The following is a 15038-nucleotide window of genomic DNA, read 5'->3' as shown; positions in this document are numbered from 1 at the left end:
TCTGAATCAGAATTAGAAATTTCTGGAGAAACTCAACAAATCTGGCAACATCAGTGGAGAGAAAACAAAGTAAACATTTTGAGTCCATAGATCCTTCATCAGAATTTCAGAAGGCAGCAGTTTGTTATTCTGCCATTTGCACCTCCTCTAAACATGTCTTTTGTTACTTTACTTACCCCATTACTAAAGGGTTCTTCATCACCAATTATTTTCTTATCCATCTTTCACTCATTCACAGACCTTCCCTTTGGTTTATTTCCACCCTCTTATTTTTCATTTGTTAAAACTATTACACTTCTAATATCTCCCAGTTCTGATAAAAGCTTCTTAAGCAGAAGCATCAACTCTCACTCTAGTGATGCTCCCTAACTTATATTTTGAGCATTAAAATGTTCTTATTTCACATTTCCAGCAATCAGAATTTTTAACTTTGTTGTAGCTGATAAAGCAGCTCCATACACATCCAATCACATTACAAAGACTATTAAATGAGTATTATGATAAACCATGATGCTTACAAAACTTTCATTTTAAATCCATTTCATTGCTTATTCATTAAATGTAGCTATTAATTCATGACATGCTGCATGTTGTATTTGGCCTGGTAATAAGGATCAATAATTTAGGGACTGAAGAATGGAGGCCTTCCTTCGTGCCACTCGTGTAAGGGTTCAGGATATTCGTGCTACCATTATGACACCAATAATAATGGAGAGTTGACCTCTTCAATATCCATGCCAAGCATATTTGACTGGGTCTTCAAGATTTTCTCAATTAAGTCCACACCGACCCACCGAAGCACAACCCACCCATACCCCTACATTTACCCCTTACCTAACACTATGGGCAATTTAGCATGGCCAATTCACCTGACCTGCACATCTTTGGACTGTGGGAGGAAACCGGAGCACCCAGACGAAACCCATGCAGACACGGGGAGAACGTGCAAACTCCACAGTCAGTCGCCTGAGGCGGGGATTGAACCCGTGTCTCTGGCGGATGTGAGGTAGCAGTGCTAACCGCTGTGCCACCGTGCTGCCCACAAAGATGGCCTCTTCCTGCACCCTCAGCAATGATTACCTACACCAGAGACATTAGTTATCTGTTGACTTTCTGATTAGATGGCAGCTGTGAGAAGCAGGCTGCTGTAATAGATTGGCTGATAATTTAGCAGCCTTGGTAAAGTCCTATCATCTGTCTGTGCTGGACCTGCTTTCTGATTCAACAGTGAGGAAAATTCTGGCATAAATGTTCCAAGTGCGTACATCTTATTATCTAGTACTCTACGGATTAAATCAAAACTTCATCTACCTGAGAGCCAGTATATAACCACCAGGCCTGTTTGTTGTGCTAGTTTGTTATTCCCAATAATTATGTGCTAGAAATGGGCATTATATAGAAACAGGCATACAGATTTACAAATTCTTTCTGCTGTACATGTGCACAACTATTGATGTGAGATGATATGTGCCACGGCACACAATTATCTAATATGTTCCATTCCCTTGTCCTTCTTCCACACTCCTTTAAATTTTTCAAGTACTTACCCACTTCTCTTTTAAAAGTAGTTATGAAAACCACTTTCTCCACTTTTTCTGTTTGGGTGCTTTAAAACAACTCACTGCGTAAGAAAAATCTCAACCTCCTTCACAATTTTAAATCCTTCAATGAAATCACCTAGTTGCCTCCTCTGTTCTTATTCACACAGCCCCAATTTTACAAAGGAAATGAGGGCTGTTGTGGCATCTCTGCTCTGAACTCGATGGCCTATGTTCAAGTGCCACCTGCTCTAGTGATGTATAATAACATGTCTAAACAGATTGATTTAAAACAAAATCTACAATGAACATGAAAATCAGATGGATTCTGTAATGGCTGAAGTCCCCACATCACCCCCTATTTGTCTTGTACATAGTACTGTCTAAAAACGTAGCTGCAGTGAATAAAAGGAGATACAAATTGGGTGGTCTACACCTGGGCAGAACTGGAACCAATGTCCGAGGGGGTGCTTTTGCTTTTGTTGGAGAGGGTTTAAATAATGGCGGGGATGGGAACCAAATTAGGAAGTTAGTGGACAGTAAGGAGGTAGCAACTAAAGCCTGTAAGGAACTAGATAATGAAGTCAGCATAACTAAGGGTAAGAATAGGCAGGGAGCAGATGATGAACGCAAAGGGACAGGTAGTCTGAGGTGCATTTGTTTTAATGCGAGAAGTGTAGTAGGTACGGCAGATGAACTTAGGGCTTGGATTAGTACCTGGGAGTACAATGTTATTGCTATTACTGAGAATTGGTTGAGGAAGGTCAAGATTGGCAACTAAATATCCCAGGATATAGATGCTTCAGGTGGGATAGAGATGGAGGTAAAAAGGGTGGAGGAGTTGCATTACTGGTCAGAGAGGATTTCACTGCTGTGCTGAAGGAGGGTACTATGGAGGATTTGAGCAGTGAGGCAGGCAATATGGGTAGTGATGTGGTAACAACATTGGGGCTATACTACAGGCTCCCAACAGTGAGCATAAGATAGTGGTACAAATATGTAGACAGATTATGGAAAGGTGTAGGAGCAACAAGGTGGTGCTGATGGGAGATTTTAATTTTCCCAACATTGACTGGGATTCACTTAGTGTTGGAGGTCTAGATAGAGCAGAGTTTGTAAGGAGCATCCAGGAGGGTTTTTTTAGAGCAGTATGTAAACAGTCCAACTCAGGAAGGGACCATACGGGACCTGGTGTTGGGGAATGAGCCCAGTCAGGTGGTTAAAGTTTCAGTAGGGGATTGCTTTGGGAATAGTGATCACAAATCCATAAGCTTTAGAATACTCATGAACAAAGACAAGATTGGTCCTAAAGGAAGAGTGCTAAATTGGGGGAAAGCCACCTATAGCAAAAGTCAGCAGGAGCTGGGGAATGTAGAATGAGAGTTTGAATGTAAATCCACATTTGATATGCGGGAGGTTTTTAAAGAGAGGTTGATTAGAATGCAGGACAGATATGTTCCTGTGAAAATGAGGGATAGAAATGACAAGATTAGGGAACCATGGATGACGGGTGAAATTGTGAGACTAGCTAAGAGGAAAAAGAAAACATACATAAGGTCTAGGCAACTGAAGATAGACAAAGCTTTGGAAGAATATTGGGAGTGTAGGACCAATCTGAAACGAGGAATTAAGAGGGTGAAAGGGGGTCATGAAATATTTTTAGCAAACAGGGTTAGGGAAAATCCTAAAGCCTTTTATTTATAAAGGAGGAGCAAGAGAGTAACTAGAGAAAGGGTTGACCCATTCAAAGACAAAGGAGGAAAGTTATGTATGGAGTCAGAGAAAATGGGTGCGATTCTTGATATGTACTTCACCGAGGAGAAGGACATGACAGATGGTAAGGTTAGGGATAGATGTTTGATTACTCTTGGTCAAGTCGGCATAAGGAGAGAGGAGGTGTTGGGTATTGTAAAAGGCATTAAGGTGTACAAGTCCCAGGTCCAGATTGGATCTATCCCAGATTACTGAGGGAAGCAAGAGAGAAAATAGCTGGGACCTTAACAGATATCTTTACAGCATCCATGAACATGGGTGACGTCCCGGAGGACTGGAGAATTGCTAATATTGTCCCCTTGTTTAAAAAGGGTAGCAGGGATAATCAGGTAAATATAGACTGGTGAGCCTGACATCAGTGGTAGGGAAGCTGCTGGAGAAGGTACTGAGGTTTAGGATCTATTCACATTTGGAAAAAGATGGTCTTATCAGTGATAGGCAACATGGTTTTGTGCAGGGAAGGTCATGTCTCCAACCTCCAGATTTCCTCGATCCCTTACAATTACCCTATTGGCACAACAGGTCCATGGCAGATGTCATCGCCCTGGCCATATGCTTATCTTTGGAATATCTGGATGACAAAGGTACCTATGTCAGGCTCCTACTTATTGATTATAGCTCTTCCTTCAACAGCATAATTCCAAAGAAACTCATCCCTAATCCCTGAGACATAGGTCTCTGCTCCCCCCATAACTGGATTCTTGACCTCCAGACGAATAGGCTACAGTCAGTAAGGATATACTTCATCCACGATAATCCTCAACACTGGTGTCCCACAAGGCTGCATACTCAGCTCACTATTATACTCATTATATACACCCAACATCCATGACTATATGTCTATGACCGTGTAGCCAATTTCAATTCTAATTCCATTTATAAGTTTGCAGATGCAAAGTCAGATCTCAAACAATGGCAAGATGGAGTCCAGGAAATAGATACAGTGCTTAATAACATGGTGTAAAGACAGCAATCTCTCCACCAACATCAGTAAAATGAAAGAGCTGGTCATTAATTTTGGGAAGTGGAGTGGAGGGCATTCTGCTATCAGTGGTCCTGAGGGGAGATGATTGAGAGCGTCAAGATCCTGGGAGTGATCTGACCTTGTCCACCCACATTTACACTACAGTCAAGAAATCATAATAATGCTTTTTTTCCTCAGGAGGCTAAGGAAATTCGGCATATCCATAAAGACACTTACAAGCTGTTAGGTTATTTTCTATTATGCATCTATATCTGGATGCATCACAGAGTGATATGGCAACTGCTCTTCCCAAGACCAAAAAAAACTAGAGAGTTGTGAACATAGCCCAGTACATTACGCAAACCAGCCTCCTATCCACTGACTGCATCTATACTTCCCACATCGGGAAAGCAACCAACATAATCAAAGATCCCTTCCAGCCCAGTCATAATCTCTTCTACCCTCTTCTGTTGGTTAGAAGATATGTGTTTGTTAACACATATGAACAGATCCAAGAATGGTTCCTTGCCCGCTATTGTCAGACTTTTGAATGAACCTCTTCAATGTTAATGTTAATATCTCTCTGCACCTATTCAGCAGCTGTAATATTGTATCCTGCACTCTTCTGTTACCCTGTTATCTCCTGTTATCGTGCAATCTCTTTGTGAAGCATATAAGACAACATTTTCACTGTACCTTGATACAAATGACAATAATAAATCAAATAAATCATTTATTTAGTCACATACTGTGAACAGACTATCAAAAATTTGCAGTTGTTTCAAAACTATGAATTAAAATACATTATCCTCATTGCCTTAAAATATATTTCAATGCAAAATGTCTTCGAATACTACAGCTTTTCTTCTGCAATTCAAAATAACAAGCACAGAATTTTATGGGTTACCATATTCCCTGTTTCCACCTCAACCCCACGGATGGAAAAACCAGTTGTCAGCTTTCCCGTCCCAAAGCCAGATGCCATGCAGTACATTTATGCCAGCAGCACTCTTAATGGTTACAGATCTGGATTCCAACCCCATCTGGGAGAATTACTGATCAATCAAGTCATAATCAGAATGAGGTTCAAGCAATGGCACTACTGGAGCTACGCACAAGGCTCAAAGAAGGAACAGAACCTGGATTTTTAAGGTACATCTAGGATTTAGGAAAGGCCTCAGTTGCAGAGTCCAAGTGAGGAGGTGGAGTTTGGGGAGGGATGGGGGACGAGGGATGAGGGGTGTGAGGGGAGCCATGTTTGAGAGGTTGGGTGTGAGGGAAGGAAGATATGATGCTTAGAAAGCAATGCTTCTGAAGATAACATAGGATATGTCACCCTGACCAAAAGTAGGTCCCAACATTCTGTTTTTTCTTGACAGCAACTAGTGTAGTAAAAACTGCCAAGCTGCCTCTCTAGTCTCCATCATCTTTTGACAGGAGTAAAGTAGCAACAGAGGTGAAAATGAGGCTCTTAAAAAGCCATTAATTTGCCAATTTGAGCCCTTTGTGGACTAAAGGCCTAACGTCTTCCCTACTGTCCATTATTACAAGTGATGAAGAAGGCCAATGATATTTTGATCTTCATAGCAAAAGAATTTGAGTACAGGATCATGGATGTCTTGCTGCAACTACAGAGGGCATTGGTGAAACCACATCTGGAGTATTGTTTACGGTTTTGTTCTCCTTCCTCATGAGTTGTTCTGGCTATTGAGGGATTGCACAGAAGGTTTAACAGACTGATTCCTGGGATGGAAGGACTGGCATATGGGAAAGACTGGATCGTTGAGAACCGATTCACCAGAGCTTCGAAGAATGAGGGGGCATCCCACAGAAACCTATAAAATTCTAACAGGATTAAACAGGGTAGATGCAGGAAGGATGTTTCCAACGACCAGGGAGTCCCAAACCAGTTGTCACAGTCTAAAGAGGAGGGGTAGTCCATTTAGGCCAGAGATGAGGAGAAGTTTCTTTGCCCACAATGGTGAGCCTGTGGAATTCTTTGTCATACGAAACTTTTAAGGTCAAGCATTGATGACTTTCAAGAAATATATAGATCTTAGGGCTAAAGCGACAAAAGATTTGAAGAGAAAGTGGGAGCAGGGTACGGAATTGGATGATCAGCCATGATCATATTGAATGGTGGTGCAGGCTTGAAGGGTTGAATGGTCTATTCCTGCACCTATTTTCTAATGTTTCTATGTGATGGGGCGACTGGTCATGGATAGTTGGCAAGGCTACATGTTTCATTTTATAATTCTCAACTCCCTTCCTGTTGGCATGGTTATAAGGTCTAGCCTTCAGATTATTTCTCATATATATGTGATTCATTGCAATATTTCTACTTAAATTGCTGCTTCTTAAATTTCAGCAAAACTGAAAGGATATCATATAAAGGATTTTCTTAACACAGTTCAATTGTATCTAGCCACAAGGAATTCTTTTTTTTTTCTTTTTTACTTCCATCATTGACTACCAAAAAGGTTAATATAATTCTTTGAAAAAGTAATCCCTTTTCCATTTTACACAAAATATCTACTCAAAGATGAATTTATAATAGATTTGTGAGATATAGCACAAGGAATTTCACCCAAATATCTGAATAAGCATACAATTTTGAACCTTATGTTTTTTGATCTTTCTGCTAAACTATTCTTTAGCACTTGGGGGAATTCTAGATCTTAGCCATAAACATCTCAAGTATATATAATCAGGTACATGTAACTTGATTAATCCTGTGTATCTTTTTCTGTTTTTTTTTACCAGGTGCTACGGCTATCTTAATTCCAAGACTTGATTTAGTGATTTCATTTGTTGGAGCAGTCAGCAGTAGTGCTTTGGCTCTCATCTTTCCCCCGTTGCTGGAGATCATCACATTTTCTGGAGAAGGAGTCTCCGTTTGGTTGCTCCTTAAGGACATCTCTATAGCACTGATTGGAATCATTGGCTTCCTGACTGGAACATATGTGACTATTGTAGAGATCATCTACCCAGATACAGCGTCGATAGTTAAGCCTACTATAAGCCCTTCTATCTACTTTAACTCTACTGTACTGAATTCTTGGGCCAATAATTGAAGCTTCTAAGCAATACGTATTTTAGAGCTGCTATATTTTGAGGAATTATGGAACTGTCTACAACTTTATATAACAACTTTATATAACAAGAAATATTACTTAAATTGAATGTTTAAGGTATTCACTGCAATTTCAAGGCTCTCACATACCTACATGTAAGACATAATGATTGTTGAGAACCTGGTTGTAACTGCTTTGTAAATTATTTTTGTGTTGAAAACATTCAGTCTTTGTATTATGTGACAATGCTGCTCTGTGGCAATTTTTTATATATATATATATATATATATATATATAGTGGGTGGCATAGGTTAGCATGCAGTCTGTTTTCCCCTTTGTGAGATGTATATTTTTTCTGCTCAGCACCTGTTTAACACTATGCCAAAATTAGGAACATGAGTGAGGAGCTGTAAAATTGAATTAATGATCCTTGGTGCAGTGCATGAGATGTTTCATCCCTGTTCTTTGGTATCATATTTTATCCATAAGGATTAAGTCAAAGAGAATGTAAAACTTATTGATTTGCTTAAAGAAAATTGGAAGAAGGGGCATGATAGTGTTCTCATAGAATGTTTAGTACTTCCCTCTGATTCTGTCATCCTATGAACTGCCCAGTATAATGCCTGTCCCGTTAGAGCATTAGAATTACAGCAGAATTAGTGCTATTAACCTCTTGTATCATGTCAAATGTGCTCTGCTGACCCCCTCCATTCCTGAATCTCTCCAAAACAAAATGTTTAACAAAATTAGGTAACAAATGAAATCTGGTTCTATTCAGCAGCCATCATGTGAATATCATGCACAACTTTAAAGCTGATAAATTATCAGCCCAGCAACTCAGCTGAAACTTGCAACACTCCTGTTCTTAGACCTATGTTGTGAACAAAGCCTTCAGTAACATCCAGATGTGAATATTATCAATTTTAATTTTTTTCAAGTTTTCACTTGAATCTCAATACAGACCATACAAATAGTTGTTCTAAAACATAGGAGGGTGATAAAAGGAGTAGAAATTGTTGTATGTACATGCCAGCTCACTATGCTGTATGAGATTCTCTTTATAATGAGGGTTGCTGTCACCATACTCATTAAGTACAAGGAGTTCCAAGCCTAATTGATCTAATATGGTCAACAAAAACCACTTCCTGATCCAGTAAAACAGTCTTTTATAAGTTACCATGATATAGTTTATTGCATGTTAGCAGCCAGCTATATTGACATAAAGTAATTGTTAGAGACTGAGCAGGACCAGAAGTTAGGTCATGTTCCTTCAAAATCCTAAACTGTTTCCACGCCATATGTTCATATGCTATCATAGTAGGTCATACTTATACATGCTCAAACATGTGTTGCTGGAAAACTGCAGCAGGTCAGGCAGCATCAAAGGAACAGGAGAATCGACGTTTCGGGCATAAACCCTTCTTCAGGAATGAGGAGGGTGTGCCAAGCAGGTTAAGATAAAAGGTAGAGAGGAGGGACTTGGAGAAGGTGCCGGGAGTGGAGGTTGGGTTGGTGGGGGGTGTGGATCTGACGAGGGAGTCGCGGAGCGAGTGGTCTTTCTGGAACACTGATAGGGGTGGTGGAGTCTGTTTGGAGGTGGCGGAAATGACGAAGGATGATACGATGTATCTGGAGGTTAGTGGAGTGGTAGGTGAGGACCAATGGGGTTCTGTCCTGGTGGCGATTGGAGGGGCGGGTTTCAAGGGCGGAGGAGCGGGAAGTGGAGGATCTCCTCCACATCTCCTCCACCGCATCTCCTCCACTTTCCGCACCTCCGTCGTTGAACCCGGTCCCTCCAATCGCCACCAGGACAGAACCCCACTGGTCCTCAACTACCACCCCACCAACCTCCAGATACATCGTATCATCCTTCATCATTTCCACCACCTCCAAACAGACCCAACCACCAAGGATATATTTCCCTCCCGACCCCTATCAGCATTCCGGAAAGGCGACTCCCTCGTCAGATTCACATCCCCCACCAACCAAACCTCCACTCCACGCACCTTCCCCTGCAACCGCAAGAAATTCAAAACTTGAGCGCACACCTCCCCTCTCACCTCCCTCCAAGGCCCCAAGGGGTCCTTCCATATCCATCAGGAATTCACCTGCACCTCCACATACATCATTTACTGCATCCGCTGCACACGATGTGGCCTCCTATACATTGGGGAGACAGGCCGCCTACTTGCGGGACATTTCAGAGAACACCTCTGGGACACCCGCACCAACCAACCCAACCGTCCTGTGGCTGAACGCTTTAACTTCCCCCTCCCACTCCGCCAAGGACATGCAGGTCCTTGGCCTCCTCCATCGCCAGACCATGGCAACACAATGCCTGGAGGAAGAGCGCCTCATCTTCCGCCTAGGAACCCTCCAACCACAAGGGATGAATGCAGATTTCTCCAGCTTTCTCATTTCCCCTCCCCCCACCTTTTCTCATTACCAACCCTCGAACTCAGCACCGCCTTCTTGACCTGCAATCTTCTTCCCGACCTCTCTGCCCTCTCCGGCCTATCACCCTCACATTAACCTCCTTCCACCTATTGTATTCCCAACGCTCCTCCCTACCTTTTATCTTAGCCTGCTTGGCACACCCTCCTCATTCCTTAAGAAGGGCTTATGCCCGAAACGTCGATTCTCCTGATCCTTGGATGCTGCCTGACCTGCTGCGCTTTTCCAGCAACACATTTTAAAGCTCTGATCTCCAGCATCTGCAGTCCTCACTTTCTCATACTTATACATGCCTCAGCATTAACTCTTTCAGTTACAAATACAACTGAAATCGTCAAAGAATGATGCTTTATGCCATGTTGCTAATATTAATACCATTTACCAAAGTATTCAACTTCATTTGTGCCACCCAGATAACTGAAGGAGGTTTAAAGACAACAAAAGCAGGAATATTGAAAGTGTGAAATTAAAGGAAGTACTGTCATGGACAATATCTGAAACTGTTTGATTGAGCTGTAATCCTTTAATATAGAACACAACTTTCTGGCTTGTTTATTAATTTGTAATTTACATAAAATCCCCTTTGCAATGACTGTTCATTTTTGTTCCAAAATACAGTTTAATTTGGGAGTCCTATGGAAAAGGAAGCAGAGTTAGAAAAGTACAGATTTCTGAATAGGAATATGAGTGTTGTCAATCGTAATGCAACACTATTGACATTTAATTGTCATTGTGCTCTCTAGAGAAGCTGGGATTATCATAAGATTAAATATTTCCTTCTTAAATTAATAAAATAGTCATGTTTGTCATAAGAAAAAATCAGATAGTTATTTGAGTATGTATACCTTTCTTTTTATGATTATTGAGGGTCAAGTTTAGCTATTTTGGAAATAAGAAGAGTATTGGAGACATCTATCTGCTTAAGGACTCAATCTATGTCATGATTTTACAAATAACTATGATTAGCAATTGTCACTTCTTCTCTAAGATGAACTGAAGTACTGTTTTTGATCATTCTAAAATCCCCCGACAGCAGTGAAGAGAAAAGGATGCTCAGAGTTATTTATACTCAGCTTCATTCAAGTAAGTCCTCTGGTAGTGACTTTGGCTGACAGGGGACTTTTAAGCCTACTTCTGTTTGTATTGATTGCTCAAAAGAATTCAAAATTGTGGTGAGTTATTTATAGAGATGTAGAACAATTTCTGCCCAGGGACTGGTGAATAAAGTTACACTGCCAACAGGAGCATGTGGTTCAATCCACGCTGGAGCTGTGAGAGGTGTAATTTGTTAATTAGTTGTATATTACAGCATCAAACAGGTGACTCCACACTAAAAAAAAAGCAAAACAAATTCTTCACTTATCTCAGGGGCACAACAAAGCAGAAAGATAGAGCTCTGGGCTTCATCAAGAAGACAGCCTTCCTCCAGGTCCAGAGCATAATTACTTACATCCTTATAGCCTTTCATGCTCCATGTAGAGAAATCAGAATGTACGTAAACAGGGAGAACGTCTATTGACCCAGTACCAGGAACCCAGAGAAGCCACTGTTTGAGTCACTCCTCTACAGATCATCAATTGAGAAGCAATTAGAATTGGGAAGCAAAGGTTTCACTGTCAATACAGATGTTCAGACATTCTGCACATTGATCTTGCGAGAAAGTGTCCAGAATCACTGTCATTTACTGCATACTCCATAATTTTGCCTTACAAAAGTGGAGGCAGTGTACAAGAGCAAGATAAATAGTCAAATCAAGATTGTCAAGGAAGACCAGACACCACCAATCCTGCCAGATTTCTCTAACAAATGCTTTGTTGGAATTGTCATCATCCTCTTACACCCAAAGTCGTTCCTACCATCAGATCTAGTAATTGCATCAACCAGATAAATATCGCCTGCTTCAGTATTGGTGTTCATATTTTTTCATGACCAAACACCCACCAGTCCAAAACGTTGCACGGGAGAAAAATGGTCCAAAATGGTTCTGTTTCCAGTTCAGAACAAACAAAGTTGAAATTAAGCTATCATCCTGAGGCAAATCCCGACTGCCTGTCTTAACTATCCTTTCAGCTAATCTGGTGCCCCTACAAGAAATTACCCCAATGACTCTGGGCATGTAACGAGTTTAGCAAATTGGTTGGATAGCAGGTATACTATCATTTGGAGACAGAAGTCTGTGTTTCAGTCATAATTAGACTGCCCTGCATGAGAATACATTGTATTGGTGATGGTTTGGTTGCGCATTATACCTTAAAAGCTGGAGAAGATATTAGAATCCAGAGCCATCAAAGCAGCAGCCTGAGCTTCCATTTGTCATCAGAGCTGTATGATTGAGACCCTTGGTACAGCGTTCAGAGATGATCAAATACGCCAATACTTACTGCACTGGTTCCAATCTTTCTGCAGAGATTCTGCACAAATTGGGAGCTGGCTTTTTGTAAACTTCAAATATTGTCAGAAGACTTCTTGGCAGACAGTCTGATATGTTTAATGTTTGGTTGGTCCAATTAGCAGTCATCTTTTCTATGTGTCATTTACAATCTTACTAAGATGCAGGTTCACCCTCCAGTGTGCTGTTTCTTGGGCCTGTGTTCTTGAACATACTTTCACAGTGTGACTCTCTGTTTAAAAAGCCCTCTAACTGAGTCTTTAACTAAAAACTTGACAGTTTCTGACTTGAAGCCTGCAAGACAGTTTGTCCTCTTCCTCTGCTGATACTGCACCCATTATTTGTGATGGATTAGGAAAGAAAAAAAGGGGTGGAGGGTTAGCAGAAACAATTGAATAGTAGCAATGCCATTCCAAACCATTTTGTATAAGGGGGAAAAAGACAGAAGAGAAAAAGAGGTGTCATGAACACACACCTTAAGTAGCATGTCCTGTAGTCTCGGCAATTGTGATGTTTTTGATGTGTGCTCTAGCAACTCTTTTCAGGACAGCCTCTTCTAGTGGACTTGTGAAAATAATGGCACTCCACCTGTATTCTCCTATTTCTTGGCCAATCTGACCTGCAAAATAAAAGAGAATGTGCTAGTGTGTGGCAGGCTGTAAGTTTTAAAGGGAATCCATGTCAACATTGTATAAATTTTATGAAAGGTTCCACAGGTGTGGGTGCCAAATGTTATTTGCACCATTGCATGAGGTGCAAAATTAATCAGTAATAGCAGTAGAAGATTAAATGAAGTGTGTGGACTGAATGAATGATAGGATATGGGAAGTGAAGTCAAAAGACCAGGGCTAAACCAGTGCCAACTGTGGTATAGGCATGGAGAATAAAAGAGTTACGTCAAAGAATCTGGTCAAATCATGAATTTCCTGAGCCATTGTGGTCATGTCCTAGGAGCAATGCTCCAATGCAGTAATGCGTTCTGTCAACTCTGACCACTACTGCTGGTTATTTACCTTGACAGTTTTTGCCAATTGTCTGGAAAGAGCAACTCCTCTACATGCATTTGGAGAACATCATCAATCAATTAAGTTACAAACAACAGTTTTACTGAGCCTCTTGCTGATATCATTGATAGCACATTGATAGTATTTTCAGCACAAGCTGAATTTCAACTTATGTAAAGTGCATGGTAACATATTTTTCTAACCAATTTATAAGAATGGTATTTTACATTTTACTTATTTTCCGGAATTTCTGGGTAGGTCCTCTCAAAGGAGGTTGGTGAAATTGCTGGAGTATTGGCGGCAGATTTAAAAACATCACATTATCATGGCCATTTTCTAAATTCCTGAACAATAAAAATTATAGAAAAACTACAGTATCCATTAAAAATCATAATTTGTCTTCCCAGCTAGAGACTTCATTTTCAACATTCATTGTACAAGAGAGTCCATTTTTTCTTTCCTGAGAAACCAACTAGAGAGAACTTACATTGGAAAAGCTTTGTTAGACTTTTAACTGAGTATTACTAAGCCACTGTGAAAATATTGTTTATTATTTTCACTTTCATCATAACTTTCAGGTGAATAGGAAAATAAATCAAACTGGAATTCATTAACATCATATCAGGTGTAAATTAGTCCCAAGATAGTTAAGTTTCTAATACTTGATAAGATAAGCAATGTATGGATTATAGTATAATATGTCATGACACATAACTGATATTTCAGAAATGGGAAAATTTATATATATTTGGGTGAATCATAGTTAACTATCAATAATGGTGTGGTTTTCTAGAATTTTTTTTAATGTTGAATATTTTAATCTTAAATTTATTAGTTCTGTTAGGGCTATTATAAACATGAAATGGACCATATATCTGTCTTGATGTTTTTCCAAGGTCTACAAATTAACACAATGTAGTTTGAACCATTTGAGCCAAATTCTATGAGCCATTTGCACAGATGAAGGCATTACTATAGCAGTCAGCATTCGAATTTATTGTTCTTTACCATAGCAGTATATATTAAATATATTCTTGATTCAGAGCACACTAGTAATGACCAGTAGAAAGTTTTCTCTTTTAGTATATTAGTTATCAGTACAAATTCGATTATCAGAATTAATATTAAATGCAAAAATATGTAACTGGAAATGCAAGATATTGTCACATTTTGAATCATCTTAGATACTTTTCATACTCTTGCATTTTCTTTCTTCTTCAGCTCTTTCCATACAGATACAACTTAATTTGCTTAATTGTTTGTGTCCCTTGTGTCTTCATGTCATTGTATTTCAACAGTTGTATAGTCAGATTCAATTATATTCTATTATTTCATGTCAAAAATACTAATGTAGACTAGAATAAAACTAAACACATTTGTTTCTTTGAGTTCATTCCAATCCTTGACATTTTTAAACAGCTACATATTTCAAACTGTTCAAAATATTCAAACATACTTATTTCAAACTAGACTGTTTACCTATACTGGCTTCATTCCTGATGAAGGGTTCTTGCCCGAAACATTGATTGTCCTGCTCCTCAGAAGCTACCTGACCTGCTGTGCTTTTCCAGCACCACACTCTCGACTCTGATCTCCAGTCCTCACTTTATCCCTTTATCTACCAAGTATACACTTACCATCTGATGAGGTATTGGGGTTCGACGACAGATTAATCCATTATAATCATGCTGTATTTTGTTGTCCTATCTAATCAAATAAACTGTGTCTACAGACCTCTATAATATGATGATGTAGTAATAGTGTACTGTTGCAGATAAAGTGTACAAATCTGATATGTAGAAAACTGTTTTAAAATGATTAATATGTTAGAAGACTTATGTA

General features: G+C 39.8%; 1 protein-coding gene across 4 annotated transcripts in view; it reads left to right on the top strand.

Moving 5' to 3' along the window:
• Nucleotides 1-8730, top strand: part of slc36a4 (solute carrier family 36 member 4) — a 243042-nt gene extending 234312 nt beyond the window's left edge. For all 4 annotated transcript variants that reach the window (XM_072577808.1, XM_072577807.1, XM_072577809.1 and 1 more), the window contains one exon: nt 7039-8730. In XM_072577808.1, the coding sequence (XP_072433909.1) occupies nt 7039-7349 (311 nt within the window). In that variant the 3' untranslated portion in view covers nt 7350-8730. The remainder of the gene's footprint in view (nt 1-7038) is intronic.
• The last annotated feature ends 6308 nt before the right edge of the window (nt 8731-15038 follow it).

Source organism: Chiloscyllium punctatum, chromosome 9, assembly GCF_047496795.1.
Source record: "Chiloscyllium punctatum isolate Juve2018m chromosome 9, sChiPun1.3, whole genome shotgun sequence".
Classification (NCBI taxonomy): domain Eukaryota; kingdom Metazoa; phylum Chordata; class Chondrichthyes; order Orectolobiformes; family Hemiscylliidae; genus Chiloscyllium; species Chiloscyllium punctatum.
Note: the sequence above shows the minus strand (reverse complement) of the source record. Positions and strands in the feature narration are given on the sequence as shown.